Source organism: Ctenocephalides felis, unplaced genomic scaffold, assembly GCF_003426905.1.
Source record: "Ctenocephalides felis isolate EL2017-DRISC unplaced genomic scaffold, ASM342690v1 CF-g0.4_SCAFFOLD_01886, whole genome shotgun sequence".
Classification (NCBI taxonomy): domain Eukaryota; kingdom Metazoa; phylum Arthropoda; class Insecta; order Siphonaptera; family Pulicidae; genus Ctenocephalides; species Ctenocephalides felis.
In genome coordinates, this window is record NW_020538040.1 from 132,034,203 (window position 1) to 132,054,650 (window position 20,448).

General features: G+C 28.6%; 3 protein-coding genes across 5 annotated transcripts in view; 1 reads left to right on the top strand and 2 right to left on the bottom strand.

Annotated features, from left to right (window-relative positions):
- The window catches only part of LOC113377343 (oxysterol-binding protein-related protein 11-like), a 38,333-nt gene extending 33,983 nt beyond the window's left edge, over positions 1–4,350 (bottom strand). For both annotated transcript variants that reach the window (XM_026617628.1, XM_026617627.1), the window contains exons 1-3: positions 4,136–4,350; positions 3,055–3,161; positions 2,498–2,613 (exon numbers count right to left, since the gene is read on the bottom strand). In XM_026617628.1, coding sequence (XP_026473413.1) covers positions 2,498–2,613; positions 3,055–3,139 — 201 coding nt within the window. In that variant the 5' untranslated portion in view covers positions 3,140–3,161; positions 4,136–4,350. The remainder of the gene's footprint in view (positions 1–2,497; positions 2,614–3,054; positions 3,162–4,135) is intronic.
- A 2,173-nt stretch (positions 4,351–6,523) lies between these two features.
- On the top strand, positions 6,524–8,750 carry LOC113377632 (protein TEX261). The gene is made up of 4 exons (XM_026618008.1): positions 6,524–6,731; positions 7,639–7,940; positions 8,435–8,546; positions 8,613–8,750. The coding sequence occupies exons 1-4, from the start codon at positions 6,662–6,664 to the stop codon at positions 8,729–8,731; spliced, it is 603 nt and encodes a 200-aa protein (XP_026473793.1). The 5' UTR covers positions 6,524–6,661; the 3' UTR covers positions 8,732–8,750.
- Positions 8,751–9,076: 326 nt separating this feature from the next.
- LOC113377631 (exocyst complex component 1) lies at positions 9,077–15,366 on the bottom strand. Of its 2 annotated transcripts, none has more exons than XM_026618007.1 (12): positions 14,981–15,366; positions 14,690–14,903; positions 13,945–14,120; positions 13,596–13,823; positions 13,212–13,354; positions 13,046–13,146; positions 12,419–12,652; positions 11,885–12,353; positions 10,623–10,782; positions 10,321–10,525; positions 9,801–9,946; positions 9,077–9,732 (listed from the first exon to the last, which is right to left on the bottom strand). In XM_026618007.1, the coding sequence occupies exons 1-12, from the start codon at positions 15,230–15,232 to the stop codon at positions 9,385–9,387; spliced, it is 2,676 nt and encodes an 891-aa protein (XP_026473792.1). In that variant the 5' UTR covers positions 15,233–15,366; the 3' UTR covers positions 9,077–9,384. The 2 variants fall into 2 exon arrangements, with proteins under 2 accessions (XP_026473792.1, XP_026473791.1); XM_026618006.1 differs by having other exon boundaries at positions 11,885–12,371.
- Between the last annotated feature and the right edge of the window lie 5,082 nt (positions 15,367–20,448).

Below are 20,448 nucleotides of genomic sequence, written 5' to 3' on the forward strand. Positions count from 1 at the left end.
CGTTTTCAGTTTGTGCACATTATGAACATATTTTAGGAATCGGATTTCAACTGACCTTTTCTGAATGAATGACAACAAAACTAAAGAATACTTTCTTTAGTATAGTGGGCAAAAAACTTTTAGAAAATAATAAATGAATTTGGTTCTTGTGGCAATTGTTTGCACTGAAAAATATTAAAAATACGATTGTGCTTAAAAATACTTAAAAAGTATTGCTTTTTGAATATAGTATCAGACTATTATATTTTTTTAATAAAAAATAATCAACTATTATAACTTGTCTTTTTTTTGAAAAATTATAGAATTTGAAATTAGTATTGAAAAATTACTGTTAAAATTTTACAATATTGAAAATGATTCTGATTTAACACATCAGATTACAAGCAATAGAATTCATTCTAATATTGTGATATAATATTTAATGAGTTTTAGATCTTTCTTGCACTTATGTTTGATTTTTATGAAAAGTACTCAAAATTCAAGACTGAGTACTATCGATACTTTCGCCACGATATTTTTTTGGCATCGATATTTTGATTAGATACTTTTCAAAGTACTCAATATCGATCTTTTGCCTCGATACTTCTAACACTAATTGTCACACGTCCTGGAGTATTTACATTGCCAGGAGCGCGATTCAAGCATGTACATGTCGACATCGTGATTATATCGTTATCAGATGGATTTCGTTATTGCCTAACATGTGTAGATAGTTTTACACGTTGGCCTGAAGCAATCCCTATAGAAAATCAGGAAGCGGCTACAGTGGCAAGAGAATTCTTTTCAAACTGGATAACGAGATTCGGAGCTCCGCTAAAAATTACATCAGACCTGGTGTTGTTACCGTTTTTTTGTCCACTTTTTGGACGCGGTGCAACGCTAACAGTATCATGGTTGAGATATGGTATGAGAAACAAAAAATTTATTCGCATTCAAATGCTGGAGGGCGATAACGATAGTCACTTGGGGTTTTCTAGCCAAATATAAAGCAACTTTTTTCTGAAATCAATAGATCAAAATGCTTCTGTACGTTTGTAAACAACAAAATGAACTATCACTGGAATAAATCTGTCAGCTGTGTAACGAGCGGTTTGCAAAATGATAGCAGTTTGAAGTTGGTTACAATAAATATCAGCGAGGAAAACGAGAATTGGAAGACATGGATCATTTCAAATACTTGGGAAGCTTCCTGACCAGGAACGGATGATACTACACGAGAGAGATCAGGACAAAGATCGCAAGCGCCAAGGCGGCATTTAAGAAAAAGAGAACGCTTCTGCCGAGAAAACTAAGTCTCGACTTGGGAAAGAGACTAATAAAGTGTTATGCCTGGAACATAGCTCTGTACGGATCAAAAAATAGACTAAGAAAGGCCAACAAGAACTACCAGACAAGATAACAAATGAAAAAGTTCTGAGAAGAGTAGGCGAAGAAAGGGCTCTACTGAGCACAATCCTGAAAAGGAAACTGGATCGTACCCGTTCTGCAAGGAAGTAGAAGGACTGAAAGGATTGGGAAGAAGAAGAATGTGACGACTTACGCGAAAATGATTGACGACTTGCGCGAGATGAAAAAATACAGGAAACCTGAAAAATACAGCAAATGTTTGGAAATGAAAATACATAAAAATTGTGTAACATACTTCTAGTAAAGATGAGTTTTTTTGCAATAACTACATCTTTACCTCTTGTTCATGGGAATAATGACAAAAGTGACGTTAATTGGCGGCGCCATTAGACGAATAAGAAGTGATTATACACATTAAACTGAACCTTCAAAAATGAAAGTGTGTACAGATTCAGAAGAAATCCTTATAGTCCAGGCACCATAGGGCATCGAGTATGCATAATATGAGGACCGCCAACTCTCTTCAATTTTTTTCATTTAATATACCGAATAAAGAGAGAACCCATGTTTCCAGCTTTTTTTCTGGTCCCATCTTCCAGCGCCTGCTTTTTCCCTTTACCCATGCGTCGTAGAGCTTGTCGTAGCCAATAAAAAAACTATTTTCGGTGCCAACTAATTTACTTTTTTTGTATTCACGTCATATATAATATAATATTGTATTAACAGGCGAAAAGGAAGTGAAACATCGTGGTTTTGCGAAAAACGGAGATTTGGTGGAAAAACTAAAATCACTTTTTTTGGAAAATATTCAAAAGCAGCGATTGAACACGTCACCTCAAGACAAAACAAATATCTTAGACAGTTAATATCTGGTTTCCCTAAGTATGTATATAAATAAAAAGTTTTTGAATTATTTTGTGCGTAAAAAGCAGATTTGTGTCTTTCACTAACAATAAGTTGAACTAAATGTAAGTGGAATTTTGTCCTAAAGCAAATTACATAAACATCTCGATACGCTCCAAAAGTTACCTTAACCAAGAACATAAATAACTCTTTATTTCGAAAATTAAGTTTTCACTAAAACCTAATCAATACATTTTGCAATCGATATTTTTAGAACAAACTTATACGATTATAATTATTAACGTACCTCAGCTCTCGGCACTGAACCAAGCGGACTCATAACATCTCCAGGACCAGCTTCACACAAATAATAACTAAATGTACCCGATTGTGGATCCACTGAGAACCATCGATGCTGCCATCCTGTACAAAAATTTTGTTCATTTGATTTGTCAATTTGTCAAAAACTGCAAACTCGATAATAAATATTGTTTTATCATTAATAATAGGGATAGTGATTTTAAACACAATTATATTAAATTACTACCACAATAACTATTTTACATTAAAATGACAAAACAGATGTTTCAATAATATTTAATATGAAAGTGATATCTGAGGCATTTGATACTCAAAAAGTTAATATTATGCAATACATATGGCATATGTATATACATGATACAAATGTATGAACATATAGAATATATAAATCTCATCTTTAGAATGAAAAAAAAAAAACAAAAAGCTTTTTTGTTAGAAAACAGATATATATATATATATATATATATATATATATATATATATATATATATATATATATATATATGTTTGTATATATGTGTGTATATTCAAATAAATTATTACCTTTCATTACATTAGTATATTTATATAAAACTCCAGTGAGTTGATGCCTTGTGCCAGCTACATTTTTGCTACTCGATATATCCATTGCAGTATATCACAAAGTTAGTCTGGTGAAGTAATAATTATTATCTTAAATTTTTAAAATAAAATATCAAAAAATAAAAGGAGATATTAGTGATGTGAATGAGAAAACTAGTAAAGAAATATTTGCAATCTTTATGATAAAAAACCCTTCTTAATAAACAATGTAACATATTTTATTTGATAATAATTTATGTTTGCAACTTTTACTTTGTTGAGTCTATTGAACACACTTTTTATCACAATTACTAAATAAATACATCAATAGGGCTTTTTTCTTTTCATGCAAATCATGTTTTCCTTTTATTCGAATTAGAACATTTTCGAGTTGGCACTTTACTACTTTACTAGTGGCAATAATATAAACTCGGCTCAGATTTAATATACCTAATATTAGGTTAGTACGGTTTAATATTAGATTAATTGACTTCCGATTAGTAAAACTAAAATAATGGGCATGTTCCAAGTTGTTACAACCAAACTTTATGTAGCAAAATCTGGTTAAGTCCAACACTTTTGCATACCACTTTCATATTCTGTAACTGGTTTCGGTTGAACCTAATTTGATAGCTGGTTTTTGTAGATTATGTCTATTACTTAGCACTTAAAACCTCAATACCTTATATGATTAGAATAATTAATAATAATTAATAATAACACTAGATGGATATCTATGCTCACTGCTATTAATTAAATATTCAAACAGAACTGTTGCAAGTAAACAAAATTGTACATCCATTGCCTCTATTAAGGAAATTAAAGCTTGTACAACTGAACCAAATATTCATAAAACTGTCCAAAATAACAAAAGTTGGTGTCTGGCACATTTTCAGATGTTGAATTGTCACTAGAAGTAATAAAAAAAATCACGTCTCGAAGTCCGAGTAATGCAGATTTCACTGCATATATGCACGGTTCATAAACATACAGAAATCGCAACGTTATACATACACTAATATAATTAATAAACTAATTTACAATACTATAAGTAATTACTAACTTCATAAAAGCTTTTAGTCATATATTTCAACTTGATTCCTCTCAACAGAATTCATGACTAGAATTCTTAATAAATCGATCAACAACCGAATACACCACCGATTATTAATCTTGTCGTTAATTATGTTATTTTACAAACTGATCTACATTACTAAGGGAAAATATATTTTATTGCTAGTTAAATATTTTTGTAAAAACAATTAATTAGACGGTGAAGCGAAAGACCATTTAATTTAGTGCGTAAAGAGTTGACAGATTGAGGTTCGGTTGCGTTTAATTACCGCTCGCTGTCAATTGTGTCAACAACGCAATAAGGGTGCGTCTACACGCGCCAAGTAAATACTGCAGTCAATCATAAAATATAAAGGAAGATGAAAGGAAGCAAACCTCTTGTTAACAAAACTAAATGAAATATAATATAATAATAAAAACAGCACTTATTAATATAAAAAATAACTAGTGGGGCGCATGGCATCGTGCCTTAACTGCGTAGAGACAAAATATCGAAGCGCGTAAGCGAGGCGTCGCCGTCTAACGGATAAACATTGGTATGGAACCCAAAATTTATATTATTGTTAAAATCTCTATAAAAAATCGGATAATTTGATGTGCATATGTTTAATGATCATTTTTGACCGCCAAATGGCATTTTTTTTTACTTTTTTTACTAGATCTCCGAAACCGCTAGACTTGCCTTCATGAAAATTCGATCAGTTCTTCATCCTGTTAATACAAATAAAATGTTTTTTGAATTATTCAAATCGGACGCTCCGTTCCCTTAAAAACTAAGTTACCGTTTTTGGCAATTTTGCCCTATATTTTCGGAAAGGCTAGACCTGTCTTTGCCAAAAACTAATCAACACGTCTCCTTATATATAAATCGAATGTTTTTTGAATTATTCAAATCGCTTCATCCGTGTTAACGAAATCGTCGACGAAAATTTGTATCCGCACACACACACATACACGCACACACACATACACGCACACACACATACACATACACACACACACACATACATCCATTTTTTCTAAGGTATGCCAAAATGTTCAAAAAGTTTTGTAACGTAAAGATATATAAAAATTTTTATTTTCGATTTTTTGGCGATTACTATAACTTGCCCTACGGTAAGTTAATTAAATATAATTAACATCAAAGCTCAATAAATAATATTAAATTCTACAATTATTTTAGGATCTTTACATAAATTAAATGAGTAAGTTACGACCATCTTTTTAATCACTTATTAATATTATAATATAATTCAATTGTAATTTCATCAAATTTATAACATTTAATGGTTTTAAAAAATATTTTTGTTTCTTCATCATTGGTCAGCGCTCAATATAACGGGTTAACGAGAAATTAATTTTTCATACTCTTTTTTTATCTATGCAATTAATTTTAAATTCAAACAATATCAGCATTCCCTCGTATCTTTTGTTATTAAGAGGAACTGGATACTTTGCAATATTCTTTGTTGTATGTACAAACTGATATAACGGGCGACTAACAATTTTTCTTAAAACAAATTAATTTCTAAACAAACTTGCAAAGCGTGTAAATTGTTAATTATTTTAATAGTTTGTTTCATATAATAATAATTTTAATAATCATCAAATAATATTTTTAATAGATCATATGTTATCTACAAGCCATCTTTGAATTTATATATGCAGGTGAAATTAATATTTCTCAAGAACAAATTCTTGCGTGCCCGCATTTAAGCTTAAGTTCTTGCCAAAGCCCCTACATCAATCAAGAAAGAGTAACCAAAATTCTCTTTATGGAAAGGATTGATAACTTTATAAAAACACATTACAATTGGAAAATTATAACATATTATATAATAATATTACATATCATTATTATTATTCACTGTGAAAGGGAGCTAGCACCTTAATAGTATAGATCCTGATAGCATAAGGGCTACCCTAGACATTTCTAATATTAATATTAGAATATAATATATTCAATAATGAGTGCTACTCGCTACGATTTTTATTTAAATCTCATCGACCCTTAAACATGTGGAGTACCCACACCAGATGCACTATCGTTTTTATTCCATTTTTATTTACCCTGTTGTTTTTTGTACTATATTTAACCTCTTTTATATTTATATTTGACTAAATTTATCTTGGAATAATGACAAATTATCATACTAGATGCCCTTCTTATTATATGCTACAATATTTATACATATTTTACTTTTATCTACAAGATTATATATTTAAAAACACTTGGTTTCCTTAAGCTGCATATTCAATGAAAACAAAACACCTTGACCTATGACTTTGACCACACATGTCAAAACATTTGACAATTTAGCGCCTGTGTAGATGCGCCTCAACAATAGTAAAATCCAAGTTGGATGTTCCGAAAGATGAAAATAAAACAAAGTTATCTGTGATGAAAGACATAATATATTTTTATGGTTATTAATATAATAATAGGAGTATTTTACTTATTAATTATGACAACTTGATTATTTAGAGTGTACATTTAATTAATTTATATGAAAATATGTGGTTTCTACATTTGCTTAGTTATTTGTCTTTATTAATACAGATTGTTTTTATAACTATATCTCTTGGTAAGTTAAAGTTGATTTTGAAAGCCAATTGCAAGTATTATGTTTTTGAAATAAGAATATTATTTCACTCAAGAAAGGGTCCAGGCGCATAAAGTTGACTTATTCCTTTACTGCAAAACTTGAACAATGTGTATAGTATAGGTTATTTAATAATCCACAATTAGTTAAATATTAACATTACACAATTTTTTCATGCGCATAAGCATATACAAATCTCCAAATAGTTATGTATTTATTTTTATTTACAGAATATTAATTACTTGGTGCTGTTGAACCTCTTGCAAATTATAACTCATATTGATCAATGTGAAAAGGAAACAGACAAAAATAATTCATTGTTTACAGAACATTTATATTTTAGATAATTTATTAGAACTTTTGGCATTCATATAATATGTATGCATTCATATAATACAAATATATGATGAAAAAGAATAATATTCAGTATCGTGTGTTTTTCTCAACATTCTAAGAAATTTTATTTTCCAATACTTACTCATTTAATTAAATCTCTCTATATATATTTTTATACTCTGAAATATCAGAGACTAATCAGTATTGGATGACAGCTTTTATATGAGATACTTTCATTTTTTGTGAAGAAAATAGAGAAATCTTTAAATTAATAGGATCTTTTAATTAATTCTATAAATTTTATTAATGTAAAGCATTAAGTAAATTTAATAATGAGAGATATTCAATTTATTCATTCTGTGCAATTCAAAATTTTCAGTATTTTATTAATTTATGAATTTCAAATGTAAACTTCATTTTGTTCAATATTGTTATACATACATTTTATTTAAATTACACTAGATGTAAATATTTCAAAAGATCGAAAAATTTACTCAATTGTTTTGCATTAAGTTGTTTCATGGTAGCTTATTTTTTTATTTATCTTTTACAGCTGCCGGATTATATTACCTTGCAGAATTAGTCGAAGAGCATACAGTTCTAGCCAAGCAAGCAATTTACATTATGATATCAACGTCTGTGTTAATATATATTGGATTTATATTCTTTGAATCGTTCAGTTGGATTTTAATAATGTGTGGCCTAGCAGCTCAAATATCACATTATTCAATATTACAAACTTTTCCTTCAGTACGATTGTCTTCTGCTTCATTCATAGCCGCTGTGATTCTTCTTGTAGTTAATCATTACCTAGCATTCACATTTTTTGCTAGCACTTACCATCCATTTTCACAGGTATTACAATTAAGATTACATTGCAAATAATATATGTATGCAGGTATATATATTATATATATTCATTTTAGATTTTCACTTTCATTGATCGGCAAAAATTAAAATATGAGCATAATTTTTGAACTTGCATTTGCAACTATTTTTTCTCTCAGAGATAAATAGGGTAAAATTGTAAATAAAATGTAATTAAATTATGCAAATTTCTAGAATAACTTTGTATCAGTATCTTTGACAACTTTTTGACAAACTTGGACTGATTCATAATTTACCACAGTTTTACTTGCATGTATTATGCATTTGTAACTTAAATATTTGTTTTTGATCATTATCGCTCATTTACAATAACAATGAAAAAGCTTTTATTAGAGATTATTCAGTTAAGAAAATATTACATTATAGTTTTATTATGGTGTAAAATTTCATTATGTAAATATGATCCTATTGAGTAATTAATTATATTGATTTAGTACTATTTATCATCTTTATCTTATCAGGTTGTGGCCTACTTTATATTATGCCTTTGGCTTGTGCCATTTGCATTGTTTGTATCGTTATCAGCGAATGATAATGTACTTCCCACAGTCAAAGAAAGCTCTTCATTATTACGTATGTATATTATATTATTGTATTTCTTTTCTAAATTGAAATAAATAAATTCATTTTTTTTTATAGATGACAATGATGTGGTCTCTCACTATTTCTCACGCAATGGACAAAAACCTGGCTTGCTTACATTTTTTAACAAAGTGAAGGATTCTATTCTGCCACAAACAAATAAGAAGTCCTTCTAGTGATTTTATATAATAGAACTAAAAGATTATTTATAAAATAAATATATTTATTATGATAATATGTAGTTTTTATCATTTAAGCATATTTTCTATATAACTTTTGACCTCCCTATACAGGGGTGTTCAAGAACTCAATGTCAAGTCAAAACAAGGTAATAGTATTGGTCATAACTATCATGAAATTTTTTTAAAAAAATATATATCTTGCATGATTTGAAAATTATTATCTTTTAAATGCAAACTAGAGCATTGGTGAAACCGTGACTATCGTTCGTGTATTGTGTTTTTTTTTTATTAATTTGTTCATTTAAGTTTGAATCTGTAATCCTAAATAACAATCCTAGGACCACAGTTGAAAAGAATGACAATTGCCCCAAGTTTTCAAGAATTAACAGTTTTTGTTAAACTATGAATTTAAAATGTTCAAAATTGATCGACTTTGAAAGGCCATCCTGTAAAAAAAAAAGGTAATGATCAATACTATTACAGCATTTCGGTTTGACATTGAGTTCTGGAATACCCGGTATAATGGGAAACCGCAGGAGATGTATTATGCATACAAACAATACTTTAAATAGTTCAATAAGTTCAATCATTTCATATAAATGAGCTATCATATAAAAATTATATAACAATCATTAATATTTATAATATTAATGTGATATTGCTATTTCAGAAAAAAAGCTAAGAATATCAGTAATCGAAAAATCTAAAGCCATTACAGATCCTGGGTAACAACGTTGTATGTACTCTTCTAAATACTTATACTGAATAATGAATTCTTCTTGCATAGCCCTCCACACTACCTGCAACAAATTTTCTTCTTCGCAAAGATGACGTTCAACAGTTTTATAAAGGCTTTCTAAACCTTTCTTAACTTCTTTAGCAGGATATTGGCTAATAACTTTGCGTAATTCTTGTTTGGAGAATGCCATTTGGTAACTGATTTCAGTTTCCTTTACACCTTGAGCAACTTTTGCTTGCACACCATCAAAGAAAAACTAAAAAAAACTTTGAATAGATAAATAGAACTAATCCCGGTAATCAAATTTAAGTTAATATAAATTACATTGAGCTTTTCCAGTGGTCGACCGAAATATTTTGTCACATATCCTTTAAGTGCATCATTATACCGAATTTTAGCTTCTTTCCGAAGACCATCCAACACTGATATTTTTAATTGAGACAACAAGGAGTAAAGATGATGGAAGTTTTCTGAAATGTAATTGGTAATCAGTTAATCAGTCACAGGCACAAAATATATAAAAGGCAAAATGCAAAATTCTGAGCTGAGTTATTATTATAAGATAAATCTGTAAACATGAACATAATAAGTCAAGATACTTTGCCACACTAAATGATCCATACTCATAAAAATAAAAAATTTACCAGGCATTTTATAGCCACTACCCGGAAAATTTTATATACTTATTATGTAACCAAATGAGGATATAGTGAAATATATTCGAATAAAAAATTTATAAAATAATGATCACGACAAATCTGCAATTAGATGAATAATTATTATAGTTATTATAAAAACATAAATGCTCAGAATCTTTTCTTTCACCCAATTTACAAAAATGTACCCATTTTTACAACTTGATGAGGAGTCTTTGAATGTTCCATTGCATGTATGGATATTCCCTCAAACATTGCTTTAATAAGTTTTGTATACCATTTATCTAAATCTGCTCTTCTATCGGATTCTCGAAAAATCGATTCAGCTGTAACAGCAAATTCCTCAAAATTTTCTACATATGGTAATAATCCACATTTTGTTTTCTTGTTTACCTGTGTAATGATCACAAAAGTTAAAAATTTGTACACACATACTTATTATTAATTTATTTACTTATTCAATTGTCTCTGATGCGGTACTAATACTAACTTTTGTATCTTCTATGGATTTTAATTGAGACTGCATAAATCTATCAAAACTTCTCTTAACTTGCACAAGAGCAGAAGCAAATGTCATGCTAAGAAAAGAACCAGTGTCTTGAGCAGACATCACATGCTGGCCCAATCTCACCAGCACATAAAGACTAGAACTGAAACAAACAAAATCAAATCTGTAAAATTAAAAAGGTGATTGATAATAATGTCCCATGAAAAATACCGAAATCTGAATATGAGAAAACTGGAAGTTTTAAGACTACACATCAAGTAGGTAAAAAAATATGCGGACAAAATGAAACAGAGCCTTATTAAAAAAATTGGCTAGTTTTAATAACATTTATGCGACTGTATAACATAAAGAAAGCTATTATCAGAATTCTGTCACATGTTGAGCATCATTGACACAGTCTAGTCTCAGTAATTGGTTGGTATGCCAGTACTTATACTGAATTTTAATCAATTTTAATGCAAACTTTCGAATAAGATGACATACATTGGCACAAAATGATATAATACTTTGAACTACAGTGGGGTTCATTCGAGGTCAAAAAATAAAAAAATTAAGGATTTACCAGTAAAAAGAAAGACGCTCATTCATCAAAGATCTCTTTTTTTGTCCTGAATCTTATGAAGATTGGCTATGATGTATCAATTGTCCTTTACGCTCATGTATTATGTGCTAATGTCCCGAAAAGAACCAAACAATTTATTTGTGAACTGTCTTCTTAAAAGTTTATACCTTAGTATGTCCTTACCTTATATGTCATTTTATGTGTATTATATGGATAATGGTTTTTGTAATTAGTTGCATTTTTCCTTAATAAATATGTTATTATAGTTCTAAATTAATTAAAAGACTATGGATAGACTATGGGTAGTCAATACATCTAAGATGAATAGAAATAATTGAAACTAATTATTTTATCATTAAATAAATCAATAAGAAGCAAAATGAATGTCATTTTGTTGTACTTCCACTAGCTCATACACTAGATCATACATTTTTAGAAATATCACAAACCATCATCTTTAAAAAAAAAAAAAAGAAAAAGAAAGAAAATCTGACACTAATAAGTAATTTTCTGGTGAGAAACCAGAAAAATCCATAAACATTGGATAGCCTATAATTTTTGGTAAAGCAAATAGATGTTTTAGCACCCTCTACTGTATAGATCTTGATAAGTAAAAACATTCTTGAGGTTGGGCTCAATAAATTATAATGTTAAATTCAAAGTTAATTGATTAAATACTTACAAGCTATCATTCTTCTCATAACATGATAAGAAACTCACTAGCTCTGGCTCCAAACACATAAATAATTCGCCCATCATTTTTCTAACATCTTCATTAATCTGACGATCAATAGTTTTTCTGGGTATTAAATTTGATGAACTCAATTTGCCATCTCCCACATCATGACTAGTTTCTGCAAACTCTTGGTCCAATGTAGTCTGCGTATTTTTCGAAGAAGGGCTAATTATATCTAATTGAAAAAATGAGACACAAAATTGCTGCTCACTGAGACAAACTGGTTCAAGTTCTGCCAATACTGATTCTAAAACTGTGTCATATTTCTGTCTTTCATAACTATCAACATTACTGGACCATTGCTCTCTATCAACACCTAACAATCCATAAGGCACTTGAGTTTGTTTTGAAGACTGTTGCAATTTAAGTTTAGTTGACATTGATGAATTTAGATCTTCTTTTGAACCACCTTTTCCTAAATTAAAAAAAAATCCTGGATTTTTCAATAATTACAACAATGAAATACAAATATAAGCGCACCTTTCTTGTCTTTGCAACTCATAATGTTCTGTTTTGCTTGTTCAAAGAAATGCTTTATATCCCGGTCATACCATTTGCTGAGTGAGCTAATATATACTTTAGTTAAAGCTACATATGCCTTTTTATCCATCACTTTACTCCAATGCATTAACTCAGCATACTGCATGAGTTCTTTATGTACAGACTTATGCTTAGGTAAGGTTCCCTCGCCTGAATTTTCTCCAATATCATTTCCTAAAATTAAACTTACAATATTCAAAAATACAAATGAAATTATTTTTTTACATCAGGTTCTTGCACTTGTTTAAAAATGATACTCAAAGATTATATGCACGTTAATATAACAATCTCATGACTTGTTTAAATAGAATACCAAATAGTCACGCTACTATCAACAAAATTACATTTTGTTGCCAAAATAACTTGAAATCTTACTAGCTTATCAAAATAACTTTTGACTTAATTAGTAACAATTTACATTTAATCATCATGATCAAACCATAATCCCAAAACCTAAAACAGATTTAACTAAAAAATATGTGAGACTTATCTTTAAAATACTAAACATGCCGTAATTTAAACTACATGCAAGAACCAAATTAAAATATATACTTGTCAATTCATTACCTAAATGTATGAAAAGATTATTTAAGTGCCTGCTTATGCTCTGAGAAAATTTTACTTTATATTTTTCAAATCGTTTTCTTTGTTCTTGAACTGCAGCCAGCCTGAACAAAATATAGTTACAATTGCATACATTTTAAAGAAACCTTATATTTCAAAAAACATTTACCTGAGTAGTGCAGGATGTATTTCACTGTTCATTGCATTTTGCAGAGCTTTTCCTGCAGCAATCGCCGATTCTAAGCCGTTGTGACTTGTGAGATCTGCATCTGCCAATGTTTGCTGATGTACAGAATGCAAATCTAATTGCAGCTGAAATTATTTATTATAAATCAGATTAAACTAAATATAATATTTAAAAATTTAAATTATTTTTTGATAAAGACGAGTAACCACACAGCATACAAACTGTCTTCACTTTTTTAATTTGGTTTTTATAATTACTGAATGCAACAATATATCTTAATACAATAAATTATATTTAATGAAGAAACATATAAGTGATAAAATATAAATATAAATGATGACAAGTTTAAAGCCATAGAACACATACCACAATATTTTCTAAATCTGTTTTTAATTTCAAGTTGTTTTTATTGGCTATTTCAATCATTGTATTTTTCTCTTCCATTTTTTCCATAGTATCCCTAATGTGACATAAAATTTCATCATAGTCATTCAATCTGACTTCCAACTTTTCAGCTTCTTCTATACCTTTTTCTATTTGCAGCATAAGTGCATCAACTTGTGTTTCGGATGCTAATATATTTTGAATATTTTCCTAATAAAAAAATAAAATTATTATATTTACTACACATGTAAATGAGATACGGGTGAATATAAATTCATTGAAATCATATGTGCATGATTATGTAAATTGATTTTAAATACTTTGAACATACTCCATCTAAAATTGATAAATCTTTTCCTAGTTGCTCCATGAATACTTCCGCATTGCTGATAGCAAAATCACATCCTGAGATAACCTTCTGCAAATCGATTTCTTCTCTTTCCGTTAAGGGTTGAAATTCATCAGCTTCTATGATATCATCTTCCATTTCATCACAATTTCTGGAATCTGAATAAGAGAAAAACTTAATGATTTAGATTCTTCTTACAAGATAAATTAATTGCTAAACTAAATATTTTCATACATTCTTACTGAGGCAAATTTACAAAAAATAGTTAAAATTGGATAGAAAATATAAATATATAACATTTTTTTTAGAACTACAGTAGAACTTTAGTAATACGGATTCGTGATTATATGGACCACCAACCGCGATCAATTTCTATGTATGTACATACCTACATACCTAAGTAAAATTTTTGCATGATTAATGCTGCAGTTTAGTATATATATGTAATGTAATCTAAGAAAATGTATATGTACATACGTAAGGAAGTTTCAACTTCTTAATAAAAATTATTTTTGTTGATATATATGTATGTTTTTGTTACTTTTAATAAATACACAACATTATTCTTCATACATTCGATTATCTGAATGCCTAACGACGACAATTAGTCTGGTTAATTGAGGCTCTACTGTATTTGCAAAGTTGCCAATATTTAAAAGTAAGTTCTATGGGAAAATTGTTTTATATAATGGTTGATAGAAAATCAAGGATTAAAAAGTATATTTACCTCCATTAAAAGAATTATCTACATTTGAACGACTTGGAGTTAATAAAGCTTCATCGAGCCATTTCTGTGGGATATTTTTAAATACAGGTTTTTCTTTTAGTAGATGTTTATTGCACTGCTTCCATAATGTCATAAGAAAATTCTGACGTTCTTGTAAACTAGATGCCAACCAACAATATTGCTTGTCAATGGTTAAGTCGAATTCTTGCATATCCTTGAAAAACCATAGAATTTAGTCTTTTTAAAATAAAAATCTCAGATCAAAACAAAAATACAATACAACTAATTTACCAACAATAAGCTCTTTCCATCTATGATTTTGACTTCACTCAGCAGCCAAGACAACTTTTTTTTAAATGTATTCTTTTCAGTTTGTTTCACTTGACAGACACTTATCGTAATCGGGGGCTTGACGCTTGAGACTATACAGAGAAAGGATGTTTTCTTCTTTTTCGATTGTTTACTGACATGACAAACCGATAAAAGTTTTTCGTTAGTCGGGTCGAACAAATTCTTCTGTAAAGCATGTCGTATCGCTGTCATGTTTATCAAAATTAATATTTAGCAAACGAATTATTAACAAGTCTTATAAGGTATGGATAGACCAGTAGGTTTCAACCACTATCCAGAAATTGAATACATTATAAAAACAAAACATGAAGAGGCTGCTGCAGCACAGCCATCGATGACGTTAATGACAGTTCATGGCGTTGACGTTTGTCTGACTAGATCGTGAAGATAGACACAAGTTCTTAAAATATGAAGGGTAGACACACAGTAGTAGCTATGTGTGCGACTGCAGCGCCAGACAAAATATGAACTACAGAAGGCTATCAGAGTACGCTTTTCATGTGTTTTTGTGAATGTTTGTGAAAGAAAAAGGTTATTAAAGAAATGTTATAAATAAAAATAAATAAATTACAACAAAAAAGTGAAAGTTGAATAGTTATTGACATTTTAAACATTTATAAAGTTGAGTTGCTTAAAACTTATGTCAAACTTTCGGAATAGTCCTTAAAAGCAAATTTATAATAATGATAAAAATATTTTCTCAATAGAATAAGTAAATAATAATTTAATTTACTGATTTTTTTATTATTTTTGGTCAATCTAAAGACTTGGATATTATTGCAAAGACATGACTTGAGTCCATCACCCATCAAATAAAAATCCAGCCCGAAACAATGACCGAGGGAAAAAAACTATAATAACTTTCCAAGACTTGCAAATTGAAGGAAATATTGTTGGAAAGTAGTTAGGACTCAACACCTCTTCTTTTTACATCCAATTAAAATCAACACTACCAAATATATATTTTTCATTATTTCAGAATTGTATTAATTAAACTGTTTGCAAAAGAAAAAAACGCTCTATAATAACTTTTCTTTTTCTTTTAATCATTTAATTAAAATTAATCTATAATTATATGTAATTAATGTATATGTAATTAATTTAATATAATAAATTTGTATTTCTCAATATTTCACCCTTGTATTAATTAAACTGTTTGCAATTTTTTCTTTTAGTGATTAAATTTTGATAATGTGACAACATATTGACTTTTAAATTTTCTTTTTGCTAAACATAACAATTTTATAATAATTTATAATACTCTGAATTGATTTTTTTATAACAATAAGGTTAGTTTAGTCTTTTAATTTATTTTTCATTTGGCTGTGGGAAATTTGTAGAATTTACACTGGCTTTGCCTACTGTTGTTTTTACTTTATTATATTTTTATTTGAAATAAATGTATTTAAATTTGAAATAAAGTAATATTTCACGCGTATTTGTTCACTATTTCGGTTATAATAGCCTCCTGTAGTGCGCAAAATGACCACTACGAACGCTTCAGTCAATTTGCCCTTCCATGCCTAGACACAAGACAAATCCCAAGTCCTTAGATATGAATATATTATATTCTATTCTAATATTGTCTAGGAATGTATTAGAATATATTACATTCTAATCATACTCTTCTTCTATCATTTTAATATTGTCTATAAATATTGTATCATTGTTTTCCAGTAATAGATGTGAGAATAAAAATAAATTTTTATTTTTTATAAACTGCTATTAATATGTATTACGTTTAATTTCAATTTGTATAGTTCTTTAAGAATAGATTTCGCAACTATAAAGTCAAACGCCGCGCATGAAATACCAAAAAAAAAATATTTCAGCAAGTGTTAACATTTGCTATACTTATAATTATAAAAGAGTTATATTTTGTAATCATTGATTGCTGATTCGATTTTTTAATTTTTAACATAATTTTAAAAGAAACACCAAAATAATAATTCTCATAATTATAATTTAATAACATAATTTATTCAATTAAATTAAAAAATAAATACATATTTTATATATGAAAATTCATACACTCATATTATATATTATATAAATCTGTTAGTCTATTAATAAAAAGGCAAGATAAGGCAATAAATTAACGCTAAGAAAATCATTGGAATTACCAGGCGTAATTTATCTAATGAATATATTGAATTATATATTGCCGCAATAGTTTGGAAAAATATTGATGTAAATATCATAGACTTATGTTACTGTATGATGAGCTTCAGGGATAAATTTCAGATCACCATTTTCTAATTATTCAAGTAGTTTTCCATTAGGACCAGATAAGATAATTCATACTTATTCATATAAAATATGCTTAAGCCACTAATTGGTCCATGAGACCAAGGAGAGAAAATGTACTACAGATTTTTTTCAATCTTAGAGGATTAATGTAAAAGTTGTAAAAGTGAAGCTAAACACAACTGCTGATGTAATTGTGAGCTTTGATAATCATCAAAATAAATAATTTCTAACACTTATATTTTCTACTCTAAATTTTATGCTTCTATTTTACGAACCGATTCTATTAAGGACTCAGTTTTTGCACATTTTAGAGTAAAGCGTTATTTACAGTAAAATAAGTCTATGACATAGTTAGATATAAATATTATAAACTAAGATAATATAATGTAATTGATTTATTAATAATTACTAATATGTCAACGTTACAGATCACTATCATGCAAGTTAATAAATATCTCATTAGTTGCCTTTGCTATAGGCCAGTGTTTACCAACAACTAGTCCGCTGATCGGAGTTTTCAACAAATATTTTAAAAATATAATTTTGTTCCGAGTTTAATAAAATAAACTTTAATTCATAAATAACACATGAATACTACACTACGTATAAATAGCGTCGGACTGCAATTCTTTATTTATTATTGTATTTCGCGAGCCACAGGTTGGGAAACACTGATTCGAAAATTTTATTGCCTATATTGCTGCCAATAAATGGTCTACAATAATCTATTAATATAGCAAGAATTATTATGTTCAAGATTAAAATATATTATTGGCAGTGATTCCAAATCATCAACACTGCTTATAAACTCTTCATAATATTAATAAACAAACAAACTGACTAATTCTAGAATAAAGTAGCTTTGTATATCATATTAGAATTTTTCTCTCTATTTTTATATAAATATTGGAATAAATTGTCATCTAATAATTTAAAAAAGAGATTTTTTTTGTTAATTAACACTTGTTTCATAGCTCGAAATGTATTCTATACAAACCGCTTAATAAAACAAACAATATTCAAATGTTTATTTCGACTTGCGTTCCTCTTCTAAAAACTTATTTTGGGCATGAACATTTAAATTTCTTGGTCTTAAAATCCTGAAAAAAAACAGTATGCGTTATTTTAACACAAAAAAAAAAAAAAAAATATTTTTCCAAGCTAAGAGTTAACTTTAGCACGAGTTGGCTCAAGCATCATATATAGCCAATATCTTTTACCTTAAATTTGACAATTTCTAATTCTGACTGGTATTATAACATTTTAGTTATAATTAAAAATGCACTTTTGGTATGATTTTATGTTTTCTTTTGATTTTTCTGTGACATATATCTAAAATTCTTTAACTTCCTTTTCGGAAAATGATTTTGGAAGATTTATTAATGTATAACTTATCGATCCTCGTTCAATTTGAACGAAATATGAATGTTTTCTTTGCAAAATATATTTTATAAAGAAAAAAATATTTATTAGTTTGATGCGATGCAACAAGAACTTAGGAGTTTGATGGCTAAGTATTTACCTTGTTGTCCACCTTCAGTATTTTCAGCAGCGTCACTGTATGCGTTTTGGTTTCCTTGGCAGAAGTCCATTTCTAAGGGTAAAAAGGATTTGCACCGAATTAATGATTGTGAAAATTGTTCCTTAAAGCATGTTTTCTAACAATATCTTTTACCTTAAATTTGACAATTTCTAATTCTGACTGGTATTATAACATTTTAGTTATAATTAAAAATGCACTTTTGGTATGATTTTATGTTTTCTTTTGATTTTTCTGTGACATATATCTAAAATTCTTTAACTTCCTTTTCGGAAAATGATTTTGGAAGATTTATTAATGTATAACTTATCGATCCTCGTTCAATTTGAACGAAATATGAATGTTTTCTTTGCAAAATATATTTTATAAAGAAAAAAATATTTATTAGTTTGATGCGATGCAACAAGAACTTAGGAGTTTGATGGCTAAGTATTTACCTTGGTTGTCCACCTTCAGTATTTTCAGCAGCGTCACTGTATGCGTTTTGGTTTCCTTGGCAGAAGTCCATTTCTAAGGGTAAAAAGGATTTGCACCGAATTAATAATTTGTGAAATTGTTCCTTAAAGCATGTTTTCTAACTTTTCGTTGAATAAACAAATATTAATATAAACATTCGTGCAATTTTCTAAGTTTTATATGTATAATTTTTTAATACATAGTATGTTTCAATATCAAATAATCAAATTCCGATATGTGTGTGTGTGTGTGTGTGTGTGTGTGTGTGTAAGTAAAGAGAAATCCATTATTTTTTCAATAGGCTATAATTATCTTTATCTCGCGTTGTATAAGTCCGATCGGGTTCTACTAGGCGGCGTTAGAAAGATTACAAGATTTCGTACTAAAGGACTTTTTTGCAGTTTTGTAATTGATTGAATTAGTTTCGTTTTAGCGCGCGTCAAAAATAAACAGTATCAAACTGAAAATATGCTATATTTTACACTGTTTGTATGGTAAACGCAAGCCAGACGGCTTAAACTGTGAATAGTGTTTATGATCTCCCAGAAGCGGCCAATAAATAGGAGAATTGTGTTCCATCAGGACAACGCAAGGCCACACACATCGCATACTGATTTGCCAGAAGCTCCGGGAGCTTGTTTGAAAGGTTTATATATATATATATATATATATATATATATATATTATATATATTATATATATATCCATCTTATAGTTCAGACCTGGCACCATGCAATTACCATTTGTTCCTGTTTATAAAGAACAGATTGGTGAAAAATTCGCTTTATGGGAAGCTTATGGAAATCGACTGCCTATATATCTACTTCACCTAAGATATATAAGCTGAGTTCTAATGATCGGGCGTTCATCGAGTTATTTTCATTTTTATAAGATTATTTATTTAAAAAATTCAGCAGAAAATACAATTAATACAACTAAGTGTTCCATCCGAATACTAATTAAAACAACTATTACTCTTGGTATGAAGATATGAACTATAATCATATACTGCATAATGCATTACCAAACAACAATAATAACAATTATTTATAAATTATTATGTGTATATATAAGACTTTTTTGTGAGTGTATATCTCTTTCAGTGCTGAAATAATTTTCGCATATATTGCATAAATTGCGTAGATTTTTTGAAACAAAATTT

What these genes read in the sequence shown, in the direction of transcription:
- LOC113377631 (XM_026618006.1), bottom strand. Translation starts at nt 15,232, where the DNA reads ATGACAGCGATACGACATGCTTTACAGAAGAATTTGTTCGACCCGACT. An exon ending in AATCCATAGAAGATACAAAA is followed by an intron (nt 10,526 to 10,622) that starts GTTAGTATTAGT and finishes ATCATTACACAG; the next exon opens with GTAAACAAGAAAACAAAATG. An exon ending in GACCACTGGAAAAGCTCAAT is followed by an intron (nt 9,733 to 9,800) that starts GTAATTTATATT and finishes AGTTTTTTTTAG; the next exon opens with TTTTTCTTTGATGGTGTGCA.
- LOC113377632 (XM_026618008.1), top strand. Translation starts at nt 6,662, where the DNA reads ATGTGGTTTCTACATTTGCTTAGTTATTTGTCTTTATTAATACAGATT. An exon ending in CTTACCATCCATTTTCACAG is followed by an intron (nt 7,941 to 8,434) that starts GTATTACAATTA and finishes TTATCTTATCAG; the next exon opens with GTTGTGGCCTACTTTATATT. An exon ending in AGAAAGCTCTTCATTATTAC is followed by an intron (nt 8,547 to 8,612) that starts GTATGTATATTA and finishes TTTTTTTTATAG; the next exon opens with ATGACAATGATGTGGTCTCT.